The 16,528-nt window shown below is 35.9% G+C and overlaps 1 protein-coding gene across 28 annotated transcripts in view; it reads left to right on the forward strand.

Moving 5' to 3' along the window:
- The window catches only part of LRRFIP2 (LRR binding FLII interacting protein 2), a 123,457-nt gene that overhangs the window by 84,182 nt on the left and 22,747 nt on the right, over window positions 1–16,528 (forward strand). For 18 of the 28 annotated variants that reach the window (XM_021071626.1, XM_021071652.1, XM_021071628.1 and 15 more), the window contains 4 exons: window positions 2,195–2,239; window positions 3,592–3,708; window positions 6,539–6,610; window positions 11,643–11,813. In XM_021071626.1, coding sequence (XP_020927285.1) covers window positions 2,195–2,239; window positions 3,592–3,708; window positions 6,539–6,610; window positions 11,643–11,813 — 405 coding nt within the window. The remainder of the gene's footprint in view (window positions 1–2,194; window positions 2,240–3,591; window positions 3,709–6,538; window positions 6,611–11,642; window positions 11,814–16,528) is intronic. The other 10 variants (XM_021071653.1, XM_021071636.1, XM_021071640.1 and 7 more) reach the window with 1 other exon arrangement.

The raw sequence follows: 16,528 nt of genomic DNA on the forward strand, positions 1-16,528 counted from the left end.
GAATACTTGGTTTCAGCTAGCTTTTTGTCTAAATGGAAGGCTGCACAGAACATAGCTCAAGCCTGAGACGTGAGAACTGAAGATCTTGGCCAAATCCCTACAGCCAAAATAATTGGGCTGTGGCAGGGCTGCTTAGGCATTTTTGCTGCCTCCACAACCCCGGAAGTTTGGCGCATGATCAGCTTGGGTTGCGGCAGTTGGGATCTGTCAGAAGATAGTGAAAGCAATAGAATCAACACTGCGGTGGACTGGGTCAGTGATGCACCCTTTGACATGTAAGATTATTCTAAGGTGACTGTCTCTTTAAAAATAAGTGGGTTTTGGGGGCATTTGTTTGAAAGTGGGATAAGAGACAAGATTTCAGATGAACCTGGAAGAATGTCTCTGGATGCTGCTTGTTTTTATCTTTAACTCATTAGTAGAAGAGAGTTGGAACATACTCTAGTTTATTTAGACATAGTATTTCTTTTGCTCTGAGAAATAACACATTAAATATTAGGCAATAGATTTGAGGAAGAGAATTTCTTTTTATGGCAGTAATTGCCAATGTTAAAAACTATTGTCATTGCCAATTTGTTTTAAAACATTTCATATGTGGTTTAAAGAAATCAAAATGAACTAAAATCAATTCCTTTATAAGGTCGTTGCTGTAAGAAGTAGTAAAAAGAATTTGAAGTCAGAGATCATATTTATACTCTGATTTAGTACTTAAAAAGTGTTTACTGAGAGAGAAAATGAACACAATAAATGTGGGTAATGAAAAAGAAAAAAACTTTCAAATATGAGGAAGCTAGAGTGAAGTGATCTGAACTGAGCCAGAAATAATGACGTTTTGGGTTTTAATGATTAACTGAGGAAGATTTTCAAATCTCTAGGTTGGGCTGGGAGGGTTAGTCTAGGAGTTGAAATCTAGGTATGGTTCATTTAGTTAAATTTCTCTCTGATCTTTTCCCCCCAGTGATAATTGGGACAGTTTATACAAGTGACTAACATGAAAAATTCACGAAATAAAATCTGGATCCACCTCTGATACTTAGTAGTTGTTTGTTCTTTACTGAGATCTCTCACCTCTGAATTTCTCTTTCCTCAGCTATAAAACCAGGATTTTAGACTAGATCTTTAGGGTACTTCTTGAAATACTAACTAAAACAACCATAAGGCCTGTCTGTAGAAGATAGGATAACTCACTTGTGGTATATGCAAATAATAGAATACTATGCAGCTGTTAAAGTTTAAGTGGGGTACATCTATAAGTATAATGGGATATAATTCATTTATTTATTCATCCAACAAATTTTGATTCCTTCTAAATGTCAGGTGCTATTCTTGGTGTTAGGAATACAGAAAAGAACATGCAGACATCGAGCGTACATTGAAGAGGGAGATCAGACAATAAATAAATTAATAAATGCCAATGAGACAGGGATTGATAAATGCCTTGAAGAAAAGTAAAGGACTTTCTCTAATCTCTGAAACATAGAAGGGGAAAAAAGAAGATATAGAATGTATTTGGGACACCACTGTTAGAATTTTTAAAGGCTTTGGAGTAGGTTGCCCTTGGAGTGAGAATTGAAGGTCAGCATGTAGTGTGGTAGGGAGAGAAGCTTACTTTGCATACCATTTGTGCTGTTCGATTTTTTTTCTTTTTTTGGATATGTGTGCATGCATTACTTAAAAAGCAAAAGTAAAAACCAAACAACCAAATCCTTAGCTGTGGGGAAATTTTTTTGATAATATGTTTAACATGCTCTAGTCCAAGCTGGACTTTTTTGGCTAAGTATGCTAGTCTTATCTATGTGTCCTAATAATGTTTAGATATTAAAGTTTTCTGGCTTTTGGTTTTATCAGACTTTTCCTTTTGATGTGTATAAGTTTGTGTGTGTTAACTTTTGCATTGCTAAAATTTAAGTTTACATGTAATTTTCTTTAGTATGTTTCAAATACCATGAAAAGAAAATCTATGTGAAAGTTCTAAATTTTTTCATAAAGATAACTTGCTTATTCCATGTCTTTCTTATTAGATAAGAAAGTTCTTAACATCTTGTCTTATTTCAGTTTTAGTATGTTTACTTACAGGTTCCAAATATCACTTGAACTTGGAGAACTCAAATAAGGTCACTTTTTTTTTTTTCCTCCTCAAAAAAAATCAAAATGCTAAGCATCTTTCCTGATTTTTATCTCTGTTCTTTTCTAGTTGGATGAAAAATCTGACAAACAATATGCTGAAAACTACACAAGGGTAAGTATGTAAATTCCTAAGGAAATTAAGTTCTCAAGGTCAATAACTTACTTTCTACTATATTTTATTCTTTATTTTACAATAGTTTAACTGATGGAGCTACTCTTCCTCTCTTCATCTGCTTCCTGTCCTTGACCCCCAAATTCCTCTGCAGTTGAATCATGTGAAGCATTGGGAAGAGAAAGACACTGTATTTTATTTCCTTGAATGTCACCTCTTAAACTCTTGGCTGCTCTTTTGATTTTCATTCCTCTAGAATTTAATCCTGAGAAGAAGCCATTAAATACTGAGAAGGAAGAAATGTCTTTAGGAATGGTGGTGACAAACTCTGAGGGTTTATGTTTTTCTCATATAGATAAATTATTTCTTTGAAGTAAAATAGCTCCTTTCAGGGGTTGCTTTTTGTTAAAAAGTCTCTTACTTTCTCCTAGAAATATTTTTAGAAAGTCATCTTGGGAAATTAGCAGGATTAATTTTGTGCTATGCCCCCAAAAGATGTACCAGTTCTATCCAATAGAAATATCATGAAGCCACGATGTAAGTTTAAATTTTTCTAGAAGCCACACACTAAAACAGGTAAAATTAGTTGAAATTTTATTTAACCAAAATGTCCAAAATATTTAAACATAATCAGTATGAAAACTTATTAATGTGATAGTTTACATTCCTTTCTCCACAATAAGCCTTTGAAATCCGGTGTGTATTTTACACCTGAAAAAAAATTCTCCATTTGGACTAATCTCATTGCAAGTGCTCTGTCTTTGCATGGGGCTAGTTGGTTTCTATTTAAATAGCACAGATCTCTGCCATTTATTCATCTAGTAGCCTAATCTCACATTTAAACTAATTGTGGAAAGAGCAGTCTAAATTCACAGTGACCACAGTCGTTCTTAGCTGCAAATAGTATTGCCAACTTTATCAGGAAAGTACTAGACAAAGAAAAGACTCTAAGGAAGCAGCTTCAGGAACTACGGAGGATGGCTGAATAGCATACCAACTATCACATTCTAAAACTGTTTAAAATCAACCTGATGTACTCACCCCAGTGCTGCTTACAACAGCAGAGATGAACTTAGAAAACAGCTCTCACATGAGCTATTTCATTTCCTTCTTTGTAATTATAAATTGTAGATTTCAGTAAAGTGAGTGAATGAAGTTATGCTTCCTATGCTTGGGCTTGAGCCTGGATCCCCCTCCCCAAAGCCAATCTAAATTGCCTTTGGGTGCCTTTTTAACTACTGTTCCACACTCTGTGAGATCTTGCCCCACCACACTGCCCCACTTTTAGTTTCCACAGTAAATATACTTTTAAAGAAACAAGACTCAAAAGTGTCACATTTCTTTTTTTCTAGCCTTCATCTCGAAATTCTGCCTCAGCAACAACCCCTCTAAGTGGAAATTCATCCAGACGAGGAAGCGGGGACACCAGCAGCTTGATAGATCCAGACACCTCCTTAAGTGAATTGCGGGTAAACCGCAGTTTTTGGGTTTTTATAAAATTTTTTACTGCTTTGTCGTATACTAGAATTATATAACATTTAATGTGACTTGGTAGGAAGGAAAGAAGTATGAGTTCTTTAAAAATGAATTGTTACTACAGTTCAAGAATGTGACAAGGATCTGAAGGGAAGGAGATTAGTTAATTCTTTTTCTGTTCTCTTTCCTGAACATTTGATGACATTGGAATGAGTTCTGCTAATTTACAGATGCCAAAAAACTTTTCTAATGTATGTAGAAGTAATTCTCTCAACTAATTGGCATATTTTAAATGGAAAATATGTGGATGTGCAAGGAAGCAGACCTTGGGAATTATTTTAGTCTTTTGAGCCATTATGGTATTATTTGGCTGTTTGAATACAGTTATCTCTCAGTGTTTGATGATAAGACAAGTATAATAATATTTGGGATGACAGAAATGCCTGAGTAGTGGAAGCTTATTTAACCCATTAGTTGAATCTCCATTCTTAGTAATACTCTTTTCAAAATGAATTTGAATGTCTATTTGCTGAACCTGTCATTTGTGAGGAATGAGGGAAGGGTAGTAATAAAAATTGCATTTATTCATTCATTCAACATTTATTGAGCACTCGACCCCACAGATTTAGGCAGTAAAGCACACTTTGGACTTCAAAAGTTTCCTGTTTCATAGGGAAGACAAATGGATATAAACCAGTAAAACCAGGTGGAGCGATACTATAACAGTAGCAAGAATAGAGCTGTTCAGGGAATTGAGAGAAGTGTATCATCTAAACTAGACTAGAAGAAAAGATAACAAAAGGCTTTTATAGAGGAGACAAACTCCGAGCTAAGGGGTGAAGGAAGAATAAAAATTATCATCTAAACTAGACTAGAAGAAAAGATAACAAAAGGCTTTTATAGAGGAGACAAACTCCGAGCTAAGGGGTGAAGGAAGAATAAAAATTAACTAAGTGAAGAAGTTGAAGGAGAAGGCTTTCTGAGACAGTTAAATTCAGAGAACCAGAAGGTTACCTGTATAGCAAAGTTGCCTCGGGGTAGGATGAGAAGCGAGGATTAGTAGTGGGTTACAGAAGGCTGGAGAAGTAATGATGGGCTGAACGACAAAGCACCCCAAGTGGCATCCGAAAGGAACTCAGGTTTACCCTGACAACTATGGATATTACACAGCGGAGCCATACTGTCTGATTTGCAATCCTAAATATTGACCAAAGATTGAAAGAAGTGTTGGAGGAAACTTGCTCTGAAGAGAATATTGGAGGATGAGAGTTGGTTGGCCAGCAGAGAGAGAATTACAAAGTTAAGAGAAGGTTTTTGTTTTCTTTTAAATGCAACATTGTTGTTTTCATTGGCTTGATTGAGCCAGTAGATCTGAGAGACTCTGAAGGTTAAGGAAGGAGAGGGGCTCACTGACCTAGAAGAGTGCCTGAGTGGGTGAGAGGAATGTCCAGGGACCAGATGGATGGGAGGTGGCCGTCCCTTTCCACTGACTCAGTAGGGGAGGAGGGGGATGGGTTGTGCCTGAGTAAGATTGTAGGCGGAGTAGGAGCAAGAGTCTGGCTTGTCAAATAGGCAGCTTGTCAAAGTGGACTGAGGGTTAAGACTAAGGATTAGGAGAGGGTGGAGAGGTTTGAAACAGTGGCAGTGGTGCTACAGAAGGAGGCCCAGGTCAGCTGACTATGACTTTGGAGGAGTCAGTATTACAGCGCTCTTACTAAGTACCAGGCACGAGCATCGGGGTGCGAAGTAGAATTAACTTAACGCTTGCATTTAGGTTCTGTTTTCTGGTGGGACAAAAGACAGCAGGATGAGGCCTTTCTGCCTGAGACTTAGTTTGTGCTTGCTGTGTACTTGTATTTCTTCTTTGAGAGAATGATTGTGAAGGAAATGAGATTTTTGTATCCTAGCATTTGGCTCCTAATAGGCGCTCAATAAATGCCTATTGAATGAATCAGCAAGTTGAGACAAACCTACCAAGGAGGGAATGAAGGGGGCAGGAGAGTATCATATAGAAACTCTGTATAACAGGCCTTTGATAATTGATCCTGTAATTGTAGAATTATATTCAGGGCCCTATAACAGTTGTTTCCTACTTAAATCAGCCATCCAGAATTGACCTTATATAGCAAAGTCAGGTACAAAGGAGATAATATTTTCCATTTAAAATTTGATCTGCTTCACTTTTCTTATAAGGATTATGGTAACATGTGGAGGAAAGGCTTTTCTCATCATTTAAATGGTGTCCTCAGAATAGAATCTTTCATTTGACATTGTGTTTGAAATGTTTGTGTTTAGCTTCTCTCCTTTTACTTATCTTTCTCTCAAATTAATTGTGCTCATTGAAAAACAACTTTGTTCACATCTAGTTTTACATTTTTAAAAACTTCTGCATGAGTCAGTAAAATTTGCAATTTAGGATTAATTTACTACATATTTTACTGGTTCTAGGTGAAGCATTATGCTAAAAATTATTTAAATGATTTATACAATTTTTAAAATGGTGTGTTAAAAATGTTGTAACTTATGTAGCTTTTTTCCATTCACAGCCCTACCCTCATTTGCTAATGTTATTTCAACAGGAGTTAATGCCAAGAAGATATTTAATATGTTAGATTGATTACTCCCAACCATCCTCAGCCCTTCTTTCACCTGGCCTGTTTGCCCCTTTCATTGGTTTGGAGTGCCAATTAACATGTGTATACTTCACTTTCTCTGCTTTTAGTCTGGAATATACAAAAGTAATTCACATTTTCACCTGAATTCTTTGAGACTTGATATGTTTGTGTGTGGTTTTATGCAATGGTTCATTCCTATGTCCCACAGGATATCTATGACCTTAAGGACCAGATACAGGATGTAGAAGGGAGATACATGCAGGGGCTTAAAGAACTAAAGGTATCAGGGCCCATTCTGCAGCCCAAGCATGCTCTTTGTATGCAAAAGTGTTGGTAATGGTGGTTTTACAGATTCTGTTAACCCCACTGCACATAGCTTTACTAACAGTGTTTGTCTTTCAAGCATGTGCTTAACCTGCAATGCATAGGAAAGGCAAGTTTCAGTCTGTGCTAATGTTTAAGTATGGTTTTTGAAATATTCAGCAGAAGATACTATACCTTACAGTTTTTAAACCTTTAAAATACATGTTTCTGTGTCTCTGCCTTACAAAATTAGTTTAGGCAAAAACCTAAAAAATGTTTTAAGGATATTTTTATTTATTTATTTATTTTTGTCTTTTCTGCCTTTTCTAGGGCCGCTCAATGTTTTAAGGATATTTTTAAATTGAGAATTAGATCTTAAAATTCTTCCAAGCTCAGTGAAAGAGCATTGCCTATTTCTGTTACTGAATTCAGTCAATATTAGATACAGGAGGAAGACGCATCTAAGAGAGAGCATAATTTAAATATTCCCCCTGGAGGAAGAACCCTGAAGCATAAGGACTGTGTTTTCTTTTTTGTTTGATTTTTTTCACATATGTTCAAAAACGGTTACACAGATTCAGTGCCTTAAAGAATTTGGAGGTAAACTTAAATGGGCCTTATTTTTTCCAATCAAAGATGGCTAGCAGTTTTCTTTACAAGTGTCCATGTGGGCAGATATTTTAGTTGTAAATAACACTTAATTATCCTGCTCATCCCTGTGTTTTCTTACTAAGTTCAAACCTAGTATTATGAATTACTGAAAATTCCCCTGAACAAATGTAGGTCCCTATTTGAAATAGAAGTACATACCAGGCCTCTAAAAATGTGTAAGCAAGACATTGAGAAAGATGACTCAGGATGTGCTCCAAGGACAAAGTGTGGACTAGACAAGCAATGCTTTGCTCAGCAGCCATGACACGATTGGACTTAGCCCAGCTACCAGCCAAAACCCTCATGCAGGTGATTGGTTCATGGCACATGGTTAAGACTCAGGACCAGAAAGGGTAGGAAGGCCTATGGAGAGCACCCCTGGGGAAGCCCGGACAGCAATGTGTAGTGTCAGTGTGCAGTAGGAGAGCCCCAGTGTGCTCATATGCTCAGTTGGTCTTACTGCTCTCATCTGAAGATTTAATCCCCCTCTTATGGTTTTGGAGATAGAACCTGGAAATATCTTAGATCAGGGAAACAAATTTAGTACATTCAATAAACACATTCATTTTAAAGTCTTCTATATAATATAATGTATCAGGAAAGCAAGTGATTCAGAGGCATTGTTGTTTTTTTATTTTAAGCATTTCCTTCTTACCTTTTAGATTTCTCATTTATTGCATTCTTTGAAGGATACAAAAACCAGATTAACTTTATTTGAGACTCTGAACAGATCAGCTCCCTTTTCTTAATTCATGGTTAGTGTATAATCAAACCTGACTTCAAACTATGTTTATCTTTGAAATGACTCTTTTAAATGGAAGGAAAATCATTTTAAAAATTGTATGGTTAGTGGTCAAAACACGAGGATGTGATGTATCCATATCCTATTAAAGGATCCTGGGTCATTGCTTATGACGTAATTCTTAAGTATGTCTGCCTTGGGGTGCTTTTCCCCACCCTCCCTTCCTTCCAGAGGCACCTGGGTCTTGGTAAAAGACAGATTGCCAGACTCTACTCCCAGGCTTTCTTATTCAGTAGATCCAGGATGGGATTGTTGAAAATTTCATTTTTAACCAGGTCCCAGATAATGCTCTTGCTGCTAGTCCAGAACCTACACTGAAAATCAGTGCTTTAGACACAATTAAGTAAAACTAATTCCTTATGTGTATCACTATGTGAGCTAGGTTAAAATCATTAAAACTACCTTGACACTTAAATTTAGAATAGTCTTCTGTGGTCTGTTACTTAAAGAAAGAGTACATTCCATAAACTTTATGTCAATTTTATTACGTTATATATATATCACGTCTTTGTAACTGCTGCTTCAACTGTCTTGGATCCTACTGTTCATGCAGTTATGCACCATTTCATGTGGGACTAAGTTGTGAGGAGGACTTTTTGTGCTATCAGCCTCTCCAATGGGTTAAAATCATTCTGAACTCTGCATTATATTAAGATACTACTATGTTTAAGCACTATACAATTAACTTTGCTTGTATTCTTTATTTTGGTTGTATTTCTTCTCAATCCTAGTGTAAATATTACCTGATAATACAGTAGAATTATTTGTGAAGAGTTATTAAGTGTGTGTATATATCTTTACTGACATATAATTCACATACCATAAAATTTACCCATTTAAAGTATACAGTTCAGGAGTTCCTGTCATGGCTCAGTGGTTAACGAATCCAACTAGGAACCATGAGGTTGCGGGTTCGATCCTAGCTGCGCTCAGAGGGTTAAGGATCCGGCATTGCCGTGAGCTGTGGTGTAGGTCGCAGACAAGGCTCGGATCCTGCGTTGCTGTGGCTCTGGCATAGTCTGGCGGCTATAGCTCCAATTGGACCCCTAGCCTGAGAACCTCCATATGCCACGGGTGTGGCCCTAGAAAAAACAAAAAGACATAAAGTATACAGTTCAGAGTTCCTGCTGTGGCAAAATGGGTTAAGAATCTGACTACAGCGACTTAGGTCACCCTGGAGGTGCAGGTTCAATCCCCAGCCAGGCGCAATGAGTTAAAAGGATCTGACATTGCCACAAATGTGTCTTGGATTCAGTCCCTGGCCCGGGAACTTCCATATACTGCAGGTGTAGCCATAAAATAAAAATAATAAATAAATAAAAGGGTACAATTCAGTGGTTTTTTGCATAGTCACAGAATTGTGCAACTATCCCCAATTTTAGAACATTTTCATTACAGCCAAAAGAAATCTCATGCTAATTAGCTGACCTTCCTTACTTCTCCACACCCACTCCATGCCTAGCCCTGGGTAACCACTAGTCTATGTTGTCTTTTGTAATTGACTTTTTTTTTTAGGGTCTCACATGTGGCTTATGGAAGTCCTCAGGCTACAGGTTGAATCAGAGCTACACAGCCTAATGCCATAGCCACAGCAATGCCAGATCCTTAACCCACTTAATCCCCCAGGGATTGAACCCACATCTTCCTGGATACTAGTCGGGTTCGTTTCCGCTGAGCTACAGCAGGAACTCCCTTATAATTGACTTTTTATTTAACATAATATTTTCAAGATAGATCCATGTCCTAACATGCATCTGTGTGTGTATATACCATATATATGTGTGTGTGTGTGTTTATCTATTTATTACTTGATAGGCATTTGGATTGTTTGAGGCTATTATGAATAATGCCACGGTAAACGTTTTTGTACAGCTTTTTGTATAGACATGTCTTTTCATTTCTCTTGGGTACAGTGCCCAGGAATAGAATTGCTGGGTCATATGATAACTCTATATTTAACATTTTGGAGAGCTGACGAACTGTTTTCTGAAGCAGCTATACTATTTTACACTCTCATCAGCAGTGTCTGAGGATTCAAGTTTTTCCATATCCTCACCCACACTTCTCTTGTTTCTGTTTTTTTTTTAAATATATATATATATATATATATATACAATAGTCATCCTAGTACATCTGAAGTAGTATCTCATTATGGTTTTGATGTACATTTCCCTAATTACTGATGATATTGAGCATTTTTTTATGTTTATTGACCATATGATATACTTTTTATGTGTCTCTTTGTTATTAAATTGTGTTCTTTATATATATTTTCTCCCATTCTGTGGGATGTCATTTTACTTTCTTTGTGGTATTGTTTTTAGTACAAAAGTTTTTAATTTTGATAAAGTCTATTTTTTCTTCCATTGATAGTTTGGTATCATATCTGAGAAATCATTGCCTACTCCAAATTCATGAAGATTTACTCTTTTCGGGGGGGGGATCTTTATATAGTTTCAGCTTTTAATTTAATTTAAGTCTCTGATCCATATTGAGTTAATTTTTTTATATTTTATACATGTGGATCTCTGTTGTCTCAACACCATTTATTGAAAAATATTCTTTTCCCACTGAGTCATCTGGACATCATTGTCAGAAATCAGTTGATCATAAATGTAAGGGATCTGCACTCTCAATTCTATATCATTGGTCTTGGTTTGTTAAACATTTGCATTAGTATTTTTAGAATTTATTTCCAGAAGCTGTGGCTTTTTCTATGTGAAATGTTTTTGTTTTTAGCTTTACAAATGTTACTAGTAGTAATCTACCTAGATTTGGATTTTTTAAAAAAACAGACTTTAAGCTCTTTTAGGCAGAAAACTTTGAAGTATATAAAATTTTAGCATTTTATTTTTTATTTTTTAATTTTTTTTGGCCATGCCCATAGCATGTTGAAGTTCCTGGGCCAGAGACTGAACCTACACCACAGCCGTGACCCAAACCATTGCAGTAACAATGCTGATCCTTAACCCACTGCATCACAAGGGAACTCCTTGATTACTTATTTTGAAATGATGAATATATTAATGATTGCTACAAAAAATGTTACACATTTACATTAGCATTATTATACAGAACAGGAAAATACTTAAAACACATTTCCAGGAAGTGATGAAATTCAAGTAAGTTTGAAATTTACTTGTGTAAAGAGAAGCTACACTCTGTTGTATCATTACATTCAAGATTACCAATAGCTTGCTGTTTAAAACTACAAAAGTGACATTTCTGGAAACATTGATGATTCTTCCTTTTATGACTCTTGCAATGTGATGTATATTGTCCCCTCATTATTTTCATCTTTCACAGGCTGCATTGCTGCTTGATTTTGTTTTCTTGGATAGCACAGAGCTCATAAAATTCTTACAATGGCATTATTGGCTTATTGTCGTCCTCCTAATTTATGTGCATGTTACTAAACAAGGAGTTCTCCAAACTGCTTGTATTTTGCAAAAATGCATCTTCATGTGTTTGTGCCAATGCTCTCTTTCTTGCTATATGGCAAATAGGTGATGAACGTATTTTAGATATTAGGCTGATGACTTTGACTTTCATTTAGGAGTCTTTGTCTGAAGTGGAAGAAAAATACAAGAAAGCCATGGTTTCCAATGCACAGTTAGACAATGAGAAGAACAATTTGATATACCAAGTAGATACCCTCAAGGATGTTATTGAAGAGCAGGAGGAACAAATGGCGGAATTTTTTAGAGAAAATGAAGAAAAATCAAAGGTAATTGCTCATCTTCTATCATGTCTTTCTTAGGGTCAGAAAATTAGAACCTTCCATTTAAAAAGCATTGGGTTTGATGGAAGAGTACAGCATCCCTGGGAATGGTATTTCCACCAGAAATGATTGTAAAAGGAAATTAACAGAACGTAGATAGCAGGTCCTGGAATATTTTCCTTTTTTAATTTTTATAAGATTGAATTTATTTTCTTAAGAAGAAACTTATCACCTTCTTTAGTTTCTGAACATAGAATACAGCTCAAAATTTATCTTTATTTTCTGTCTCTTAATTGGGACAGTTACGGAGAATTACATCTTCCTGTTTAATTGGCTGGAACTCCACAAAGCTCCAAAGGCCTTCAGTGATGTAGTTTTCTTTTCTTTTCTCTTCCCCCACCCCATTTTTCAAAAAAAAAAAAAAAAAACCTGATTTCTGAATGGTTAAAGAGAAATCTTTAACCAGTTTTAAAACAGCAGTGTGAAGATGTAGGTCAGTAATCAACAGATGTTTTCTGTAGAGGTTTGTAAGCTATATTGTTAAAATGTACAGATGGAAAATAAAAGCTACTGCCCAAGGCCTGCCTGGATTTACCTTTTGACAACTGCAGGAAACAAGTTGGGTTTTCTTAAAAACTTATTGGCTTTTTTTTTTTTTTTTTTTTTTTTTTGCTTTTTTAGGGCCACACTCACAGCATATGGAGGTTCCCAGGCTAGGGGTCTGCTGGCCTACACCACAGCCCTAGCAACGCAGGATCCGAGCCATGACTTCAACCTGTACCACACACAGTTCAGGGCAATGCCAGATCCTTAACCCACTGAGCAAGGCCAGGGATTGAACCCGCAACCTCATGGTTCCTAGTTGAATTTGTTTCTGCCGCACCATGATTGGAACTCCGTATTGGCTTTTTAAAAAGCATTTAAGTCAGTCCAAGCAGAGGGCAAATGGATTTTACTAACAAAAAATGAGTTGTAGGAAGTGTGCATTGGTGAATTGTTAGAAACAACACTCTGAATTTGTACGTAATATAATCTGTAAAGCTGTTAATATAACCTCTAAGGGACCAGCATTATTACTGTAGACTGTGTATGGATTTATTTCCTTGAGGACTGAAAATGCTCTTTCCATTCTGTTTTGGTCACTTTCAAAAAGTGTTAGGAAGTATTTGCAGGGGGTTTGTGGGAAGGACTGATGAAGAGACAAAACGCAGGAGATTTTTAGGGCAGCAATACTTTTCTTTGTCATAGTATAATGGTAGATATATTATACAGTTATCAAAACCCATAGAATGTTCACCACCAAGAGTGAACCCTAAGGTAAACTATGGTCTTTGGGTGACATTGGAGTGTCAGTGCAGGTTCATTAATTGAAGCAAATGTACCACTGTGGTGTGAGATGTTTACAGTAGGGAAGGCTGTTCCTATAGGGGAAAAGAGGTGTATAGGAACTGTACCTCCTGCTCCATTTTGCCTTAAACCTAAAACTGCTCAAAAAAAAAAAATATATATATATATAGTATCTTTTAACAGAAAATTAGGATAAGAAAACTTGTGTCTAGATAAGTGAACAAGAGGCTTCTGGGTTTCTTCATAGTGATGACAGTGGCTTATTGAAGATTTGATAATAGTTGGTTTTTTCTTCAATTCTTCCCACGTCTCAGAGGCTAGTTCTGGAGATTTTGAAACATCATACTTTACCTAGAGTTTTTGGAATCCTTTTTTGCCTTCCCACACATTTTTTGTATTTCTGACTTTTTGCTTCTAACAGATTAGAAAAAGATCTAAGTACTAATGGTCAGTACTAAAATGAGTTCGTATCTTTCCGTCTTCTTAAGTGTCTTTGAGCATTTTTTTAAATTTCAAAAATCCCTATGATAAGCTCTTTTAGCCAACTTCATTTTTCCCTCCTGTCATTTTCTGAGACAGAAAGACGTCTTATTATACTTAGAGTTGTGGTTTTTCAGTCCATTTTCATTTTTATTTTTATTTATTTTTTTGTCTTTTTGCCTTTTCTATGGCTGCTCCCACGGCATATGGAGGTTTCAAGGCTAGGGGGTCTAATTGAAGCTGTAGCTGCCGGCCTACATGAGAGCCACAGCAATGCCAGATCCGAGTTGTGTCTGCGACCTATACCACAGCTCACAGCAACACCGGATCCTTAACCCTCTGAGTGCAGCTAGGATCGAACCCTCAAAACTTCATGGTTCCTAGTCAGATTTGTTAACCACAGCGCCACGACAGGAACTCCAGTCCGTTTTAATTTTTAAATCTTGTGCTTTTTGAATTTGAAAATGTGTGCTTTTTTAATACCCTAGAAACCTGCTTCACATACTGTGATGCAGAAAACTTTGTGACAGTCTCTCCCTGATAAACCTTCACCCTGACCTCTCTTTTAAACAAATACTGCCTCGTTCAGTAGAATGTTCAAGGACATACAGAGAGGTCAGGCACTCTGGTATGTTTCATTATAGCAGGAGGTGGGGAGGGGGTGGAAGAAAAGGACCACTCCATTACACAACAATAATAATACAATTTTTCAAGCCATCTTTAGTTTTCTGCTGGGATTATAATAATTGCATTCTAAATATTGTCTCTGTACTTATATCAGGGACAGAATATCTGGTTAGGAATGTCTCCAGTATATTATTCTTAGTAGCTTTTCATTATAGTAGGGGATTCTTTTTTTTTTTTTTTTTTTTTCTCTTTCCAGCTTATCTGAGATTTGAAAAGTCTTTTATTGCCTATTTTAAAACATACAAAAAAATAGAAGAGTATATAACGAACTCTCCTGAACCCATCACCTACCCTCAACAAACCGTCAACACGTCTAATTTTGCCCTATCTACTTCCCCCACTCATTATTTGAAGCAAGTCATAAATATCCCATATTTTAAAATGAATTTAAGTTTAGCTGTCTGGACGACCTGTACTCTTTCTAAAGTACAACCACAAGACCATCTCAAAAATGGTCTTGAGATGAAAAATTAAGAACAATTCCTTTATACTACATATAATGCCATTGTTGAAATTTCAGTTGTCTCATGTCATAAATGATTTTTCTTTTTTGCACTTTAAAATACAGTCAGAGTCCAGATAAGTTTAGTTGTCATGTCTTATAAATCTCTTTATTTATAGGTTTCCTTTCATTTCTTTTTCCTCCTTTGAAGTTTATTTGTTGAAGAAATTGGATTGCCTTAACAGTTTCTGACATTCTTGGGGATTTTGCTATTTCATTACCATGGTTCTTTACCATGTTCCCTTTTCCTCTGTATTCCCTGTAAATAGTTAGTGGTTTAGAGGTTTAGTCAAATAAGAATTTGGTCTACTTCATAGGTTCTCTTCCTTCAGGAGGCCCAGTTGTGTGGCATTTCTCTCTCTCATGCTGGGACTGGATGCTTAGATTAGGCTTGCAACATGAGATATTCTAAATATAACATTATTGCCTTCTTTTATTTTCTTTTGTTGTTTTAAAACAGCTTTATTGCACTATAATTCACTTACTTTATAATTTGTCCATTTTAAGTGTATAATTCAGTGGTTTTTTGTGTCTTCATATCTTCACAGACATGTGCAACTATCACCACAGTCAAATTTAGAATATCTCATCAAGTCAGAAAGTAGCATTGTACCCTCTAGCTGTCATCTCCCTAAGTAACCACTAATCTGTGTTCTCTCTATATATAGTTCTCTTTTCTGGACTTTCCTAACAATGGAATCATATGATATGTAAACTTTTATGATTGGCTTCTTTCACTTGGGTTAATGTTTTCAAGTTCATCTGTGTGGTATGTGCATCAGTGCTTCATTCCTGTTTGTGGCCTAATAATATCCCATTGTATAGCTATACCACATCTTGTTTATCTATTCGTGTATTAAGGGACATATGTTTTTTCACTTTTTGTCTGTGATGAATAATAACGCTGCTCTAAACATTTGTGTACAAGTTTTGCATGCACATACATTTTTCTTCCTCTTAAATATACACCTAGCAGTGGAATTGCTGGGTCATATGGCAACTCTGTGTTTATCCACTTGAGAAATAACCAGACCCTTTTCCAAAGCAGCTACACCATTTTATTCCCTCCAGCAGTGTATGCAGGTTCTGATTCTCCACATTTTTATCAATACTTGTTATTATCTGAGTTTTTTCCCTAGCCATCCTAGTAGGTGTGGTTTTTGGTTTGCATTTCCCTAATGACTAATGATTTCAAGTATATTTTGATATACTTACTGTTTATAAATATTTGGAGAAATATCTGTTCAGATCCTTTGCCCATTTTAAAATTGGATTATCTTTGTATTATTGCATTGTTAGAGTTTGTATAGTCTAGATATAAGTTCCCTATCAGATACACGGTTGGCAAATATTTTCTCCCATTACATGGGTTGTTTTTTCACTTTCTTATGCTTTTTTTTTATTAGTGTAAGTTCATTTTTAAAGAGAAATTTTACACAGAAAAGGCAAGATAAAAGGTTGGTTCTTTTCCTTGGTTCACAAGTTTTCAAAATAAGGAATTAGTTGTTTAGTATTGTCTCATAGTGACCAATTATTATTATTTAAAAAAAATCATTATGAAGGCAAGAAATCAAGCATTTGATGATTTTATTCCTTTATAGCTTTTATGGACCATTTTAGCAGTTATATCAGGAAAATATGTATATGGGGTATTTTTTTGTTTTAAAGTCAAAATATGTTGCACTTATAGTTCATAAGTTGATAT

The sequence above is a fragment of the Sus scrofa genome, chromosome 13, assembly GCF_000003025.6.
Source record: "Sus scrofa isolate TJ Tabasco breed Duroc chromosome 13, Sscrofa11.1, whole genome shotgun sequence".
Taxonomy (NCBI): domain Eukaryota; kingdom Metazoa; phylum Chordata; class Mammalia; order Artiodactyla; family Suidae; genus Sus; species Sus scrofa.